The 16,716-nt window shown below is 49.0% G+C and overlaps 1 protein-coding gene across 1 annotated transcript; it reads right to left on the reverse strand.

Annotated features, from left to right (window-relative positions):
* Positions 1 to 752: 752 nt before the first annotated feature.
* Positions 753 to 2,746, reverse strand: LOC103181223 (frizzled-1). Its single transcript, XM_007897535.2, has one exon. It carries the CDS (start codon positions 2,700 to 2,702, stop codon positions 987 to 989), a length of 1,716 nt encoding a protein of 571 aa, XP_007895726.1. The 5' UTR covers positions 2,703 to 2,746; the 3' UTR covers positions 753 to 986.
* Between the last annotated feature and the right edge of the window lie 13,970 nt (positions 2,747 to 16,716).

Below are 16,716 nucleotides of genomic sequence, written 5' to 3' on the forward strand. Positions count from 1 at the left end.
AAAAAGAAATCAACATAACAATGGGAGTGTTTTCCAATGCACCAGGCAGTACAACTGCCCCCCACTCCCCCACTTCTCGTCTGGCAAATAAAAAAAGCATTTACGCTGAACTGAACGAGAATGGGCAGCAGAATAGGTCTAAGCACTCCTATATCGGGTGGGATTTTATTTATTTCTCAGTTCGTTTTTGACTTGATTCTTTTGCTTAAGACGTACATAGAACTGGGAGATTTTAACGTGCGTGGCCAGTCAATTAAAAAGAAATCGGTATAATCGTATTCGATGCCAGTCGTGCCGGATTGTAACCCGAGTACATTGACACCCCAAGTACCCAGAGTTAAACTCAGTATAGGGTAAACTCATTACTTACTGATCCATTCCCCTGCCCTTAAGATTCTTTTAATTCTAAAGGATCACGATGCTAACCTGACTGGCATTAGGACACAAGGGAATGCTCTCATTCCAGGGTCAGACTAATTGTCCCAGTGCCTCCAGGTCCAATTTATGTCTCGAAAGGTTCAGCATTCAGACATGCGAGTTGGCACAGCAAGAGGATCAGCTTTCAAGTCTGACTCACTTGCAGTTCATGTTCCGTGTGTGACTACGAGTTATTACAATCTCCCCCTCAAAAACCCCAACCCCAACCCCCCTCCAGGCACTGAAACAACCAGTGTCTCCCCCCCACCCACACACAGCCCCCCCACCCCCACCCATCACTCCTCCAAAACAAAACAAAACAAAACTCCACAGAATTGGGGAAACAGAAACACCTTCGGGAGGTGATTTTTTTTTTAAATACAAATATATATAATAATTACAAAAAAAAATCTTACAGACGCTATGTACAACATACAGTATCTCAAATATAGTCTTGTCACATCTTAAAAGTCTGTGTGGCTGGGCTGGGCTGGGCTGGGCTGCAGTCTGGGGGTGCTGTGGGGGCTGGTTTACTGGCTGGGGTGAGGGTGGGTCTCTGTGGGGGTCTCTCACACTGTGGTCTCACCGTGATTAGTGTTTCTGAGTTGGGTGTAGAACTTGCGCCACGAGTGCAGAGTCTTACCGGACCAGATCCAGAAGCCGGAGGTGATGCCCACTATGAGTGTCATGAGATATTTGATCATGTAGACGGTGAAGTCGGGTGTCATGTGGGGGTGGCGGCTGTAGGGACAGGGGATGGCGTACGTCTTGCAGGTCTGGGTGATCCAGCTTTTCTCCCACTGTTCCCGGAAGGCTTGCTCGTAAAAGTAGCAGGCGATCACGATGGTGGCCGGCACCGTGTACAGGACGCTGAAGATCCCGATCCGCACCATCAGCTTCTCCAGCTTCTCGGTCTTGGTGCCGTCGTGCTTCATGATGGTCCTGATGCGGAACAGGGACACGAAGCCCGCCAGCAGGAACGAGGTGCCGATGAACAGGTACACGAAGAGCGGGGCCAGCACGAAGCCCCGCAGCGCGTCCACGTTGTTCAGCCCCACGAAGCACACGCCGCTCAGGACATCTCCGTCCACCTGCCCCACGGCCAGGATGGTGATGGTCTTGATGGCCGGCACGGCCCAGGCCGCCAGGTGGAAATACTGCGAGTTGGCCTCGATGGCTTCGTGACCCCACTTCATCCCGGCCGCCAGGAACCAGGTCAGCGACAGGATGACCCACCAGATGGAGCTGGCCATGCTGAAGAAGTACAGCATCATGAAGAGGATGGTGCAGCCTTCCTTCTTGGTGCCCTGGGCCACCGTCCGGTAACCGTCTTCGGCGAACTTCTCGTTGCAGACCACCTTGTCCTCCAGCAGGAAGCCCGCGATGTAAGCGATGGCCACCATGGTGTAGCAGCCCGACAGGAAGATGATGGGCCGCTCGGGGTAGCTGAACCGCTGCATGTCCACCAGGTAGGTCAGCACCGTGAACAGGGTGGAGGCGCAGCACAGCACCGACCAGATCCCGATCCAGATCCTGGAGAACCTCAGCTCCTCCTGAGAGAAGTACATGAGCCCGTTGGAGCGGACGGGCTCGCAGGGCGCCCCGCAGTGCTTCTCTCCCAGGAAGTGGTAGTTGAGGTACGGGGGCACCTTCAGGACCTGCGGGCAGGCGAACTGCTCCTTCCTCTGGTACCTGTTGTTGTTGTGGTTGTTGGGGTAGTGGGTGTCGGTCTCGGGGGAGGACTGGGGGGGGTGCAGGGTCGGGCTGCCTTTGTCGGTGATGTTCTGGCCCACGCACAGGTCGTTAGACCCGTGCACCGGGAAGTTCTCGCAGCGCAGGCTCTCGGGCCACTGGAAGCCGAATTTGTTCATGAGCGCCTCGCAGCCCTGCCTGGCCTGCTCACACAGGGACCGGCACGGGGGGATGGCCTGCTCCAGCACCGTGCACACCGGGGCGTACATGGAGCACAGGAAAAACTTCAGCTCGGGCGAGCACTGCACTTTCACCAGAGGGTAGAACTGATGCACCTCCAGGCCGGCGTCCTCCTGGTTGGTGTGCCCCAGCAGGTTGGGCATGATGGTCTGGTTGTAGGCGATGTCCGTGCACAGAGGGATCGAGATGGGTTGGCAGAAGCCGTGACCCGGGATCGAGATGCCCCTCTCGCCGTTGTACGGTCCCTGAGGCCGAACCGATCCCAACCCCAAGAGAAACAGCTGCAGGAAGACGAGCCATCGAGCGCTCGCAAGTTTGCACACATCCAGATGGAAGCAATTACACACAGCCATACTCCCCCTTTTTTTTTCCTCTCTCGCCTCCTCCTGGCTCTTTCCTTTCTTCTTCTTCTTCTTCTTCTTCTTCTTCTTCTCCTTCTCTGTTGTTGTTCAAAAAAAAACTTACTTGACTTTGATGGAAAAGGGGAAGGGAGGGGGGGGGGGGGGAGAGAGGGGGGTGAGGTGGGGGGGAGACCCGTCTCTCTCTCTCTCACTCACTCACTCACTCACACACTCTCTTTTTCTCTCTTCTCTCACACTCTCTCTCTCTCTCACACTCTCTCTCTCTCTCACACACACTCACACACTCTCTCTCTCACGCACACTCTCTCTCACACACTCACACACTCTTTCACACACTCACTCTCTCTCTCACACTCTCTCTCACACACTCTCTCTCACACATTCACTCTCTCTCACACTCTCTCTCTCTCTCTCACACTCTCACTCTCTCACACTCTCTCTCTCACACTCTCTCTCTCACACACTCACTCTATCTCTCTCACACTCTCTCTCTCTCTCTCTCTAAGACATTAACACAGAAGTTAGTTCTTCAAGACTTACTGGAAGAGGAGGGGAGGAGGGAGGATGGAGGGAGGGAGGATGGAGGGAGGGAGGGAGGATGGAGGGAGGGAGAGAGGGAGGAGAGAGGGAGAGGATTAGAAAATAAAACACATACGTTTGGATTTCTCTTGTTCCCCCCAAATAAAACCAGTTTGTTCGCGAGCAGATCCCGATGCCAATGTGGGACAGGAGGAGAGAGTCACAACTCCGGCGGCGGCGGCGCGGCTCCGACTCCGCGACTGTCCATCCGTGTCACTCCGGCAGAGCCCCCGCCGCTGTTTCAAGGAGCCCCTCTTCCTCCGGTCTGTGGCAGTGAGAGCTCGGCGCGCGGGGCGGGGATCCTCGACACCGCCCGGCGGGGGGGGGGGGGGGGGGGGGGGGCGGGGCTCCTCCGCACTCTCCGCGTCGCTCTGCCGACTCGAACCAATCCGGGGCCGAGCTGGAGCTCCGGGTGCGCGGCGATTGGCTGGGAGCGGCCCCAGTGTGTCGGTGGGTGTGCCGGCCCGCGGGCCGGGCTCCGGCCGGTGGGCAGCAGACCGGCCCGCGGTGTGGTGTGGTGTGGTGGTGGTGTGGGGACGGGTTGGCTGACCGGCGCTCTTGCTCCCCGGGCCCTGAGGGTGAAGGTACTGATCGCACAGGCATTGACCTCTCCGCCCCCTTCCTTCCACACTCCCATCTTCCTCCTCCCCCCAACTTTAGTTGAGTGGGGGGTAGAGGAGCTGAGACCCTCCAGCAAGGCGGGGGGGGGGGGGGGTTGATGTTTGGTCAATATCCACACACACACACTCACACCAGCGGCTTGGACCTCGCAGGGGAGTGGGTGTCTCTGGGGATATGCAATTGCATACTCCCTGGATGGTGGTTTGCCTGAGATGCTCTGGATGTGGGGTTGGGGGGGAGGGGGGGAGGGGGGGAGTAAGGAATGGGGCGGTTAAGACGCGCGAGTTTTCTGGTCGGTGTTTCGAGGCGATTAAAGATTTAATAATAATCCTTCCATTTGATATAGCGCTTTTCACGTCGGGAGGACGTCCCAAAGCGCTTCACAGAACACACTGTAAAGTGAGTTGACTGTATATTTGTGGGCGAACGCGGCAGCCAATTGCGCACAGCAATGTCCCACAAACAGTCGTAGATTGAAAATGACCAATTTATTATTGTTTTTGGTTTTGGAGGGATTATTATTAGGCTCTGTGTGGAGTAAGGAAACTTGCCCAAGGTTTCGCCCTCTGCCTGGAATTGAACTCAGGTCTCTCACTTGCAAAGCGAGTGCTCTAACCACTGAGCTACAGGACTACACAGTTTTGCGGTTGCACAGGAAACTGCGGAAGAGGGAGACGCGTCTCTGGATCGAGGAAACGGATCGGGGATTTTCAAGGAGGGTTTGCAACACAAAATCACGGTCCAAATCAAATGCAAGGGTTATTTTGCTTTTAGAGTGCAAAGGTGGAGGGTTCAGAGAGACTGGATCCCTGTTGGGCATTTGGAGAGGTTTTGTCTTAAATATATAAAAAATAAGAGTTCAAGCTCAGATCGGAGTTTCTTGGAAAGGGTTGTTTCAAAGCTGCAAGAATTTGTGAGATCGGCAGGAACTCTTTTCCAGCCACACTTCAGCGGACGCCATGCTCTCCTAAGCTTCTGGAGTCCTGTAGCTCAGTGGTTAGAGCACTCGCTTTGCAAGCGAGATACCCGAGTTCAATTCCAGGCAGAGGGCGAAACCTTGGGCAAGTTTCCTAACTCCACACACCTGATAATAATCCCTCCAAAACCAAAAACACTAATAAATTGGTCATTTTCAATCTACGACCATTTGTGGGACATTGCTGTGCGCAATTGGCTGCCGCGTTCGCCCACAAATATACAGTCGATTAACTTTACAGTGTGTTCTATGAAGCACTTTGGGACGTTCTCCCGACGTGAAAAGCGCTATATCAAATGCAAGGATTATTATTTTTATTATTATTATTCTGCAGCGCCAAACCTGTGCTGTGAGAGAAGGAAAGAAAATTGCTGTGCAAACTTGTACATTTGCTCAGATCCTTTCAACCAGAGATTTGTCAGTAATTCGGAACAACTGCGAGAAGACGGTTACTTAAAAGTTACTGCCTGGTTTATTGCAGTTTTTTTTTGAACTCAACATCAAAATACAATAAGAGGTTATTACTTGCACTGATTTTTTTTTAAAAAATCTTGGCACAGCCTTCGATGACATGTTAATACTCCAGTGCTTTAAATTGCTGGTGAATGTGGAAAGGCAGGTCCTTGTTGATTTCCTAAATGTGACGCCAATCGCCCCGGAGCTGAGTTGCATTTCAAAAGTTAGTTAGATATATGACCCAAAGTCACCAAAGCAATGCATCGAAATAAATCGCGGATCATTTCACATATAAAAGTAATTCGTTTCTATTACACTTTGATTTCAACTGCTATAAATTGCAACGACATGGTTGACCACTGCATAGATTCCCTGGGGCTCACATGTTTAATCTCCTCTTCACCAACACACATTCATTAACGTTTTATCAATTGAAGATCCTACAGAGAACGTTTGGCAAACTGCTGTAACTTTTGATTTACTATGGCTGGATAGTGGATCATTTTGTCTGGTTTTGTCCGAATCAATAACACCGATTATCAGCTTTTGTCTCAAAAACGCCTTGAAGAGAATCCGCGAGAGTCACTTGGATTGGCAGCACTTTTGAAGCCCTCTGTCAGGCAAGAAAGTGTGCCAGCAACTTTGTTCATTGGCTTTAAATAAGGCAGGATGTCAGCCAAGCTCAGTTCATGACAATCCCTCCTTCAAGTTAGAGGCCTCATGTGGAGACTTCCTGTGTGCTGTTAATAACAACAACAACAATAAAATATTACATTTGTAAAGCGCCCTTCACGTCGGGAGGACGTCCCAAAGCACTGGACAGTCAGTGTTTCAGACCCGACCTGCGGGTTGGGATTGGGGAGGGTGGAGGGCGGGGGGGGGGGAAGCAGGGATATCGAAAGCACGGTCGAAGGGGAGGGTCTTGAGAGGGTTCCAGAGGGTGGAGGCAGAGTGACAGAAGGCCCGCCTGCCAATGGTGGGCCGGGCGAGGTGGGGGACATGAAGCAAGCTGGAGCCCGCTGAGTGGAAGGAGCGTCAGGATGGTAGGGAATTAGGAGATCGCAGAGGTAGGGGGGAGCAAGGCCATGGAGGGCTTTGAAGGTGAGGACCAGGATCTTGAACTGTATCCTCTGTGTGATGGGAAGCCAGTGGAGTTGGGCGAGGATGGGGGCGATAGGGTCACGGAGCCTGGTGCGGGAGATGAAAAGGGCTGCAGAGTTCTGGATGATCTGCAGCTTATGGAGGGAGGAGTTGGGGAAGCCGACAAGCGGGGAGTTTGCATAGTCAAGCCTCGATGTTATGAAAGCACGTATGAGGGTTTTGGCAGCCTGTGGTGTGAGACAGTGGTCCGGAACTGGGTAATGTTGCGGAGGTGGGGGAAGGCAGAGCGGGTAATGGCACGGATATGGGGTAGAAAGGATAGTTGAGGATCAAACAAGATGCTAAGGTCCCAGACTGGCTTAGAAAGGTGGAGTGTGTAACCATAGATGGTGATGCTATCAGTGCCTGAGGTGTGGAGGTGCTGACGGAGCCAATCAGGAGAGCCTCGGTCTGAAGAAAGTTAGCTCTCATCCAGAACTTGATGTCTGACAGACATTCTGTCAGGACAGCAGTGGTTCTGGAGTCAAGGGTGGAGGCAGAGCTGTATAGTTGGGTGTTATCCGCATACATGTGGAAGTTGACCCCATGTCTGTGAATTATGTCACCAAGAGGGAGCATATAGATGTTGAAGAGAAGGGGAGCAAGGACAGAGCCCTGAGGAATACCGCACAAGATGGTGGAAGGGCTAGAAGAGAAGCCATTTGTGGGATATGAAGTGGAGGTGGTTTGAGAGGTACGATCTGAACCATTCAAGGGCAGAACCAATAAGGTTGAGGTGAGAGGAGAGGCAGTGGATGAGGATAGAGTGATCAATGGTGTCAAAGGTAGCAGAGAGGTCAAGGAGGACGAGGAGCCAGAGGGAGCCCTGGTTGCAGATGGACAGAATGTCATTTGTCACTTTGACCAGGGCGGTTTCTGTGTTGTGGGTGGCATGGAAACCAGATTGAAGGGGTTCATGAAGGGAGTGGCGAGAGGAAGGAGCGAAGCTGGGATGCAACGACTCATTCCAGGACCTTGGAGAAGTAAGGGAAGTTGGAGATGGGGCGGTAGTTTGAGAGGAGGAATGGGTCCCGGGAGTTTTTTAAGGATAGGAGTGATGATGACTGTTTTTAAAGGGTTGGGAACGGCATCAGTGGAAAGGGAGAGGTTTGTAATGTCTGTGAGCAGAGGGGCAAGGAGGTCTGCACTCCTCAGTTGTAACTGTGCCCTGCAAAGGGCAGCAGAACCCCGAGGCGGGGAAGCCTTGGTACCTCTACCAAAGTGGAATGCAAGGAGGCAACCCCCCCACCCCTCCCCCACCGCCGCCATAAGGGGCCGAGTCTATTGAGTCCTATAATAGGAAACACCGAGTTGCATCTCTTTTGCTATGATGGGATTTGATTCTTTCTGAGATAAGTGCAAATATATATCTACCATTAAATAAATATTTTGTAAAAAAAAATGTGGCTTTGAGTTTATAATCAAACTGACACGCCAATAAAGTCCTGGAGGGAGCAGTGCATTGTTGGAGCTATCATCCTTCAGATGAGATGTTAAACCAACAACAATATCAACAACAACAACACAAGATTACATTTGTATAGCGCCTTTCACGTCGGGAGGACGTCCCAAGGCATTGGGCAGAGTACAGCATTTCAGACCCGAGATGAGATTGGGGGAGGGGGGGGGGGGTAAGGGAGGGGAGGGAAAGGGGGGTGGCCGATGGCATGGTTGAAGAGGACGGTCTTGAGGTGGGACTTGAAGGAGACTAAGGAGGGGGCAAAACGGAATGACTGTGGGATGGAATTCCAGAGGTTGGAGGCAGAGTGGATGAAGGCTCTCCCACCAATGGTGGGGCAGGTGGGTCGGGGGACGTGGAGCAGCCAGAGCCGGCTGAGCGGAGGGAACGGGCGGGTTGGTAGGGGGTTAGAAGGACGCAGAGGTAGGGTGAGGCGAGGTCATGGAGGGCTTTGTATGTGAGGATCAGGATCTTGAACTGGATCCTCTGAAGGATAGGGAGCCAGTGGAGTCGGGGAGGTGGGGTCACGGAGTTTGGTGCGGGAGAGGACATGGGCTGCAGAGTTCTGGATTATCTGCAGCCTGTGGAGGGGGGAGTTGGGAAGGCTGACAAGCAGGGCATTTGCATAGTCGAGCCTGGAGGTGATGAAGGCATGAACAAGAGTTTCAGCGGCCTGAGGGGTGAGGTAGTGGCGGAGTTGGATGATGTTACGGAGGTGAGGGAAGGCAGAGCGGGTCATGGCTTGAATGTGGGGGAGAAGACAGTTGAGGGTCGAACAAGACACCAAGGTTCCTGACTGGCTTGGTGAGTTGTAGTGTGCAACCATGGAGGTTGATGCTGTCAGAGCCTGAGATACAGAGGCGCTGGCGCAAGCCAATCAGGAGGGCCTCAGTCTTGTTCACATTCACATTCAATTGTAGGACATGATGTCCGACAGGCAGTCCGTCAGGACAGTAGTGGTCCTGGAATTGAGGGTGAAGGCAGAAAGATAGAGTTGGGTGTCATCCGCATACATATGGAAGTTGACCCCATGTCTGCGGATGATGTCACCAAGGGGGAGCATGTAGATATTAAAGAGGAGAGGGCCAAGGACAGAGTCCTGGGGGACATCAGATGTGACAGTGCGGGGGCTGGAGGAGAAACCGTGAGAGGTAACAAAGTGGAGACGGTGAGAGAGATAGGAATCGAACCAGGCAAGGGCAGGTCCGTGAAGATTGAGTAAAGCGGAGAGGCGGTGTATGAGGATGGAGTGGTCGACGGTGTTGAAGGCGGTAGAGAGGTCGAGGAGGACAAGGAGGCAGAGGGAGCCCTGATCACAGATGTTCAGAATGTCATTAGTGACTTTGACCAGGGCTGTTTCCGTGCTGTGGGCAGCGCGGAAGCCACATTGGAGGGGTTCAAAGAGGGAATGGAAAGAAAGAAAGGAGCGGAGCTGGGATGCGACGACTCATTCCAGGACTTGGAGAGGAATGGGAGATTAGAGATGGGGCAGTAGCTGGAGAGGAGGGATGGATCCAGGGAAGCTTTTTTCAGGATGGGGGTGATGACAGCTGTTTTTAGGGAGGTGGGAACTGAACCGGTGGACAGGGAGAGGTTGATGACATCAGACAGGATGGGGGGCCAGAAGGTGGAGCTGGGAGAAGGGGGGGATAGGTGGGGGTGGGTCATGAAGGAGAGGTGATGTGGGGGTGGCTGTGGACGGGGCTGAAGTGGCTGAACGTAACTCCTTGATTTTAGATTCGAGGAAATGGCTGGTGTACCAGGGGGATTTACGGGAGTACGAGGCAGTTCAGGAGGTGAGGGGGGCAAGGGAGTCCAGAATGGAGGAGAGGGAGTTGTGGAGAAAGGAGAGTGAGGAGGGGAGATCGGTCAGTGAGGGCCAGAGATGTAGGAGTTCAGATGACTCCAGGGCAGTGGAAAGGGAGAGGGAGGAATTTTTTTTCCATGGATGGCATGTAATGGTGAAGGGTTGGGAAGGGGGAAGGGGGACTGAGTGAAGTGGTGGTCCGAGGTGGCTTTATCGACGATGGTGTTGTCCGAAACAGTGAGGCACCGGGTGATCACCAGGTCAAGGGGTGGCCACGGACGTGGGTGGGGGAGTGGATGAGGAGGGAGCGTTTGAGAGAAGAGTGGAGGGAGGAGAAGTCAGCAGAGGTAGAACAGAGGTGGTGAAGTGGAGATTGAAGTCACCTAAGATAAAGAGGCGTTCAGAGCAGAGGGAGAAGGAACATAGGAGGGTGGAGATGTCCGAGAGGAAGTTGGGAGAAGGCTTGGGGAGACGGTAAACAAGGAGGATTTTTGAAGGAAAGCCTGGAGGGGTGGTAGAGGGTAAGGTGGGGAAGGTTCCGGAGGAGTAAGGGGAAAGGCCGGGGGGGACCGGGAGATGAGAGCCGCACCACCGCCACGGCGATTAAGCCTCGGGGTTTGGTGAAAGCTGTAACCTGGAGGTGTGACCTCAACTAGTGGGAAGATGTCACCTGGGGTGACCCAGGTTTCGGTGAGGGTGAGGATGTAGATATTTTCCTCGACGATGAGGTCATGGATTGTGAGAGGAAGTGAATTAACATTTCAGTTCAATGACCTATTGTCAGAACTCTGATGAAAGGTCATCGACCTGAAACGTTAACTCACTTTCCTCTCCATAGATGCTGCCTGACATGTTGAGGGTTCCCAGCAAGTTCTGCTTTTATATAGAGATAGGACAGTCGTTTGAGCAGTGGGGGTGACAGTGAATGGGCTTTTTAAGAAAGTTAGTGATTATAACAGTTTCTGAAATGAGTGGACAGTTCCTGAGATAAGGAGAGGTTGACAGTAGTGATAAGCAAGGGGCCAAGAAGGGAAACTTGAATTATAAAAAGCTGGGTTGGCAGAAGGTCAAGAGAACAATTTGTTGATTTCTTAGAAGACTCGGATGAGAACTTGGGGGAGAGGCGGCAGTGAAACTGCAGAGGGCAGGGTGGTAGCATTCAGTGCGCAGTGACAATGTGTCAGTGCACAATGACAATATATTCTACTTAAGAAACCGCCAACAATACATCTTGGCAAATGTTTTTTCTTCCTACCCCCACCTGGTCACTTGTGGGGTACCCAAAGGCTCCATCCTCAGCCACTTTCTTTTCCTTATCTATATGCTCCCTCTCGGTGATTTCATCCGCAGACATGGGTCAACTTCTACATGTATGCGGATGACACCCAAATCTACTTCACCTGCGACTGATGTCCTGTCAGCAAATTTCCTGCAGCTGTATGTTGGCGAGATGGAAGTCATACTCTTTAGCTCCCGTCAACGTCTTCTCCTGTGGGTCTGGACTCCTCAACCTTCCTGGGCTCTCTCTTGGACTCATCAAACCATTGCGTAACTTAGGCGTCAGGTTTGATCCCCAGCTTTCCTTTCTACCATAATCTGTTCCCTGACTTGGATTGCTTTTTCTCACCTCCGCCACATTGCACGTCTCCGTCCATATCTCACAACCAAAGCAGTAACGAAGCCCTCGTCCACTCCTTCATCACTTCCCACTGAACTATTCTAATGTCCTCCTTGCCCCATACACAAAATTCAACTAATTTGAAACTCCACCGACCAGATACTCACGCGCACAAAACTCCGTACCCCCATCACACCAGTCCTTGCCAGACTCCACTGGCTCCCAATTACCAAACAGTATGATTTCAAGATCCCCTCACTTGTTTTCAAATCGCTTTATTCCCTTGCACATCCCTACCTATCCGATCTGCTTACCCCCCACTCCACAACCTGCTGCCTCGGCTCAGCTTGCTCTAGCCTCCTGTTTGTCCCTCGTCCCCTCCGCTCCACCATCGGTGGCCATGCCTTCAGCCACTATGCCCCGAAATTCTGGAACTCTCTCCCTCAATCCCTCCGCCTTGCCCTCTTCTCTCCCCACTTTTAAATCCCACCTATAGACCTTCCTTTTTCATCATGCTTACGGTCACCTTCCCCCTCCCTCTCCCCGTAGCTCAGGGTCAGACTCCGCCACTGTCAAGCTCACCGGGATGCTACCGTGCATGAGTGGCACTCCATAAATGCAAGTTGTTATTGTTGTATGTCACCACTAATACAATCAAATACAAAAAAGCACAGCTGATGAAAGAAAGCTTCCAATTTTCAGTGTGATGTGTCTTAAGAACTGGGGCTCATTGCCTGGTTCGCTCCCTTTCAGATGTTGATTGATGTACTGAACATTTCAAGCATTTTCGATTTTTATTTCTCACTTTTTATTTCTCAGCATCAGAATTTAAAAATCTCAACCACGAGGTTAAGATAATTTGAAAAAATCCTGTTGAAATCTAAGGAAACATTTTACAAATTATCAAAGAAACTTATTATGACTAGCTGTGACAAACTGGCATATGAAATGCGTGTAACAAGGGGCATAAAGAATAATATATTTTTCAGTCTTCTCACTGTAAATGTGAAATATACCCAGTGTAAGAAGTAATATATGAACATTGACTTATAATGAGTTGATTTTGTTCCTGAAGTCAGGAATCGAAACATGCAATCCTCCTTATATTGTGAAGGCAATTCTCCTTATTTTGTCAAGACACCCTCTCGGCATCTGGTTCCGCCACTGTTAAGTGCCTGAGCGAATGGCACTCTATAAATGCAAGTTGTTGTTGTTACATTGGCCACTTGTGTAAAAAAGAACGTAAAATTGCAATGAAGCATTTCCTCTTAAGATTACTTGTGCTGAATGTCGCATCTCTGCTTTTTCCGTTTTGCATACGAGATGCATTTCTGGAGATCCCTAAAACCTTGGGAATTTCATAGCACAGAAGCACAGTTTCTATGAAAATACTTCAGAATGCTAATTTCTCTTAAGGAACAGCAGAAATCGAATTAAGATTAAATGTAACAAAGTTATACAAAATTCATACATTTCAAGACAATAACTTTAAGGTTAAGACAAAGAGTAATTTCAGGACTGCTGAGATATTCTTTAGTCAAGGTAGATACCACGCTTATAAAGGAAGCAATTGTAAAATATTTTCTTTCCCTGTGGAAAACTCCCAGAGGCCTAAAAGTTGCACATTTTATTAGCCTTACACCATTCGCTCACAATTTAAGATGGCAACATTTTGGAAAATTCTTAAATTCAGCTTTATTTTGTAAGCCAGTTTTCCACCGTTCATTTTAAGACTGAATTGAAGAAAATTATGCACAATCTTAAATTTTAGGATAATGGTTTTAAGGCTAACATCATGAGAAATTTCAGGTCACATACTGCCACTTACCTCCACTGTGCAGTCCTGTGGCTCAGTGGTTAGAGCACTCATTTCGCAAGCGAGAGATCTGGGTTCAATTCCCAGCAGGGTGAAACATTGGGCAAGTTTCCTTACTTCACACGCCTCTGTTTACCTAGCAGTAAGTAGGAACCTGGTTGTTAGTCAATTGGCTCAGCACACTAAACATTGAAACCCAAGCTCTGTGCCTGATATATATATAACTAGTCAGCTATTATGTATATCATTAAAACCTTGAAGATGGAAATGACAGTGTTGTTAATCTGCTCAGCTGCCTTTCACATTAAAGTTTAAAACTACTGGGTTACATCAGCAGGAGTGTAACAGGGACCAGTATGAAGCCAAAGCACCTTACACCTCCAGGAAAATGCCCATTGCATGATAGTTTGACACAATGAAACTTTTTGTTTGGACAGCCTTGTGCTTGACACATGCAGAAACCAATCATCACCATGCTTAAGAGTATCCACACCAAACAGAATTCCATGCATCCCACCTATACATGGAAATTCTAGAGATATTTATTGGAATAGAATGTGCAATATCTCCCTAGAGGGACTTATCATGCTTACCTAATCCTGGAAAATATTAGGCACAGATTGGTATGAACCAAGGCTTGGAGACCCAGATTGCATTTTGGGGTATGTCTGGAGTCTAACCAGCTAAACACACATAACTTGCCATTGAAAGCATCTCCAGCAAGCTTTTTTGCTCCTTGTCCAGCTAGGACCACTCTACCCATTAGGGCTTTGATTTGCAGGGTTAACAGGAGCTGAGTGGGAAGAGTCCCTACTCTCCGTGACTGCTTTGCCCTTCCAAATCCTGTAGATGAGCCAGGCTGGCTGTGCTGTCATCAGCAGTGCCTTGGGGTAATGTGGACCCACCTAACGCAGGAACTGGACTGCCAAGACCACCACAGAGGACTGGCTCAATTCTGATGTTCCAAACATGTCACCTGGTGCTATTCAGCTCCAAAGAGACTCACGTACCTCCTCCCAAGGAGAGTAGACGCCAGTTGGTCATTTGACATCTGACAAGCATAGGTTTGAGCCCTCACTGGGTAGATGGCAAGTACCAGGAACTTCCTGAGATCTTCCCGGTGAGCAACACAGCTCAGCATGAAATGCATGAGAGCATTGCCACCAACTTCCTAGCCACAGCTCAGACACACATCCCTTCTCATTGAGCAATGGTGCCACCAGTTTGAGGTGCAGAGTTTCAGCAGCAGCTGCTTACCTCTCTCTGCAAACTATTCGAGCTGGATTCCAAATGCTGGATGTATGGACAAGTTGTTCACAACTTGGACTCCAGCCGCTGTCACCTCAAGCCTCAGAGTTTCTTCATCAGCTATCTGATGGACACCTGCCTTCAGTGTGGTGGAATGACCTTTACAGAGCATCTTCTGACTCACTTGTACTGGGTTTCTGCAGTCCTATAAAAAGTCCTGTAGCTCAGTAGTTAGAGCACTTGCCTCGCAAGCGAGATCTTGGTTTGATTCCTGGCAGGGCAAAACATTGGGCAAGAATCCTTACTCCACATGCCTCTGTTTACCTAGTAGTAAGTAGAAATCCGGTTGTTAGTCGATTGGTGGATCACTTTTCCGAGGATAATAATTCCTTCAAAAAAAATAATAAATTGGTCACTCAATTCATGAGTGTTTTTGGGGCACTGCTGTGTGCAATTGGCTGGCGCATTTCGCCCACAAATTATACAGTCAATTCACTTTAGGGTATATTCTGTGTAGCGTTTTGAGACGTCTCGAAGATGTGATAAGGCACTATATCAAATGCAAGGATGTTTTTTATATAACCTGCACCCTTGATGCAGCTAATATGGTTACAATGAGGGCCTACCCTTCCAAGAGTGCAGATCCCTGGTCAAACGTTGTCAGGCCCTGTGAATCTTCTCCAGCCCCCAAGGTGGGTGGACTGTCGGAGGATGGTTGGGGTTATGCCAGTGACAGGACCAGAGAGCACATCACTGATTCAGGGTGAGTCAACATTGATCAGTACCAACAGCACTAGATGTTATGCAAATACAGCCCCACCTCTACTGCTGCATCAGCAAATATGGAGTATGTCCTGTATTAAGGTATCTATCCCCCGAGCCGATTACCTCTGGCAGATGGATCGGGCAGATGTCTGGGTTTTTCCAGTTCTGAGCAAGTTAGTGTTTGAATTTGACCTGACTTAGGAGATAACAGTACAGATTTTCTAATCTACTTGTAAATCTGAAAGAAAAATGCAAGTTCTACCTTGCTTCTTTCAAGAGCACTCTCCTGCCATGTAGGCACAAACAAAAGTTCCAAAAAGGTTCTTCAGCTGCTTGTCTCCAATGGGTGTAGGAATTTGAGCACTAGGTTCATCAATGGAAACAGTCTGTAGAGTTCAAATGGCTCACAGAGTAGGTTAAATCCACTAATGTATAACTTTGTGAGCAGCATGAGATTCCACTGATAGGGTCAATGGAAATTTTATTAAACCAGATGTATGATAACATTTCAAACAGGCAGCTTTCAAAAATATCTGGAAGGCTGCTAACTCAACAAGACATGTTTAGCACACATTTCAATTCGGTGTAACTGTACCTGTGAAGATCGGTACTCACATTTATTCTGGACCTAAAACGACCAAAACTGATGTTTCTTAAAATTGGTTTGATGTGTGATTGATGATTTTCATGTTGGTCATTTGTGTTAAATTACCAATCTGTTCACGGACTAGCAAACTAATTCCTTAATGTTGATCATGGATGACGAGGCTTTAAAATTATTTTCAAATAGTCTAAATTGACAGCAAAGAAAATGCTGCTTTATTCGTATTCAGAAAAATAAAAAATGGACAAACATAAATATCTCTCAAAAGTTACTGGTAAAGAAGGCATATGTGATGGATGAAAACTTCTGTGTCTACTGTGTGTCTATTTTGGCGGGTTAATAATATACTCATATGTTAATAATAATAATAATCCTTGCATTTGATATAGCGCTTTTCACGTCTTCTCGACATCTCCAAGCATTTCACAGAATAGACTGTAAAGTGAATTGACTGTATATTTGTGGGCGAAACGTGAGCGAAAGCGAAATATGTATATTTTAAGCTCTCTGAGACACTACTCCGTGTGAAGGATGCTATTTTAAATGCAAGTTGCTGTAATAGTATGACCAATCAAAGAGTGAAGGTTACAAGGGTTGACAGGATAACATTATCCGTTTTTAGTGTACTCTCACTCTTTGAATGCAGGAAATCTTCCACAGATTATGTTCTTATTGTCCACTGAAAGAACACCATTTGGATATTTTCTTAACTTCTTGACATTTTCTAAAAGTCATAGGATCTTCCCCCACTTCTGTGCCGTACAAGAATCTTGGTCTGAGACCAGTTCTTTTCAAAAGACTCAACATTCAGCATAAATCATACTAACTTGGCAGAGGAAACTAATTTGCCAAGTATTAAGTAATCACACAAAAACGCCCCAAATGAGAATTAGTAACAGTATGAAAGGGTGAATAT

The sequence above is a fragment of the Callorhinchus milii genome, unplaced genomic scaffold (genome assembly GCF_018977255.1).
Source record: "Callorhinchus milii isolate IMCB2004 unplaced genomic scaffold, IMCB_Cmil_1.0 Scaffold2, whole genome shotgun sequence".
In the NCBI taxonomy this organism is placed as follows: domain Eukaryota; kingdom Metazoa; phylum Chordata; class Chondrichthyes; order Chimaeriformes; family Callorhinchidae; genus Callorhinchus; species Callorhinchus milii.

What these genes read in the sequence shown, in the direction of transcription:
- LOC103181223 (XM_007897535.2), bottom strand. Translation starts at nt 2,702, where the DNA reads ATGGCTGTGTGTAATTGCTTCCATCTGGATGTGTGCAAACTTGCGAGC.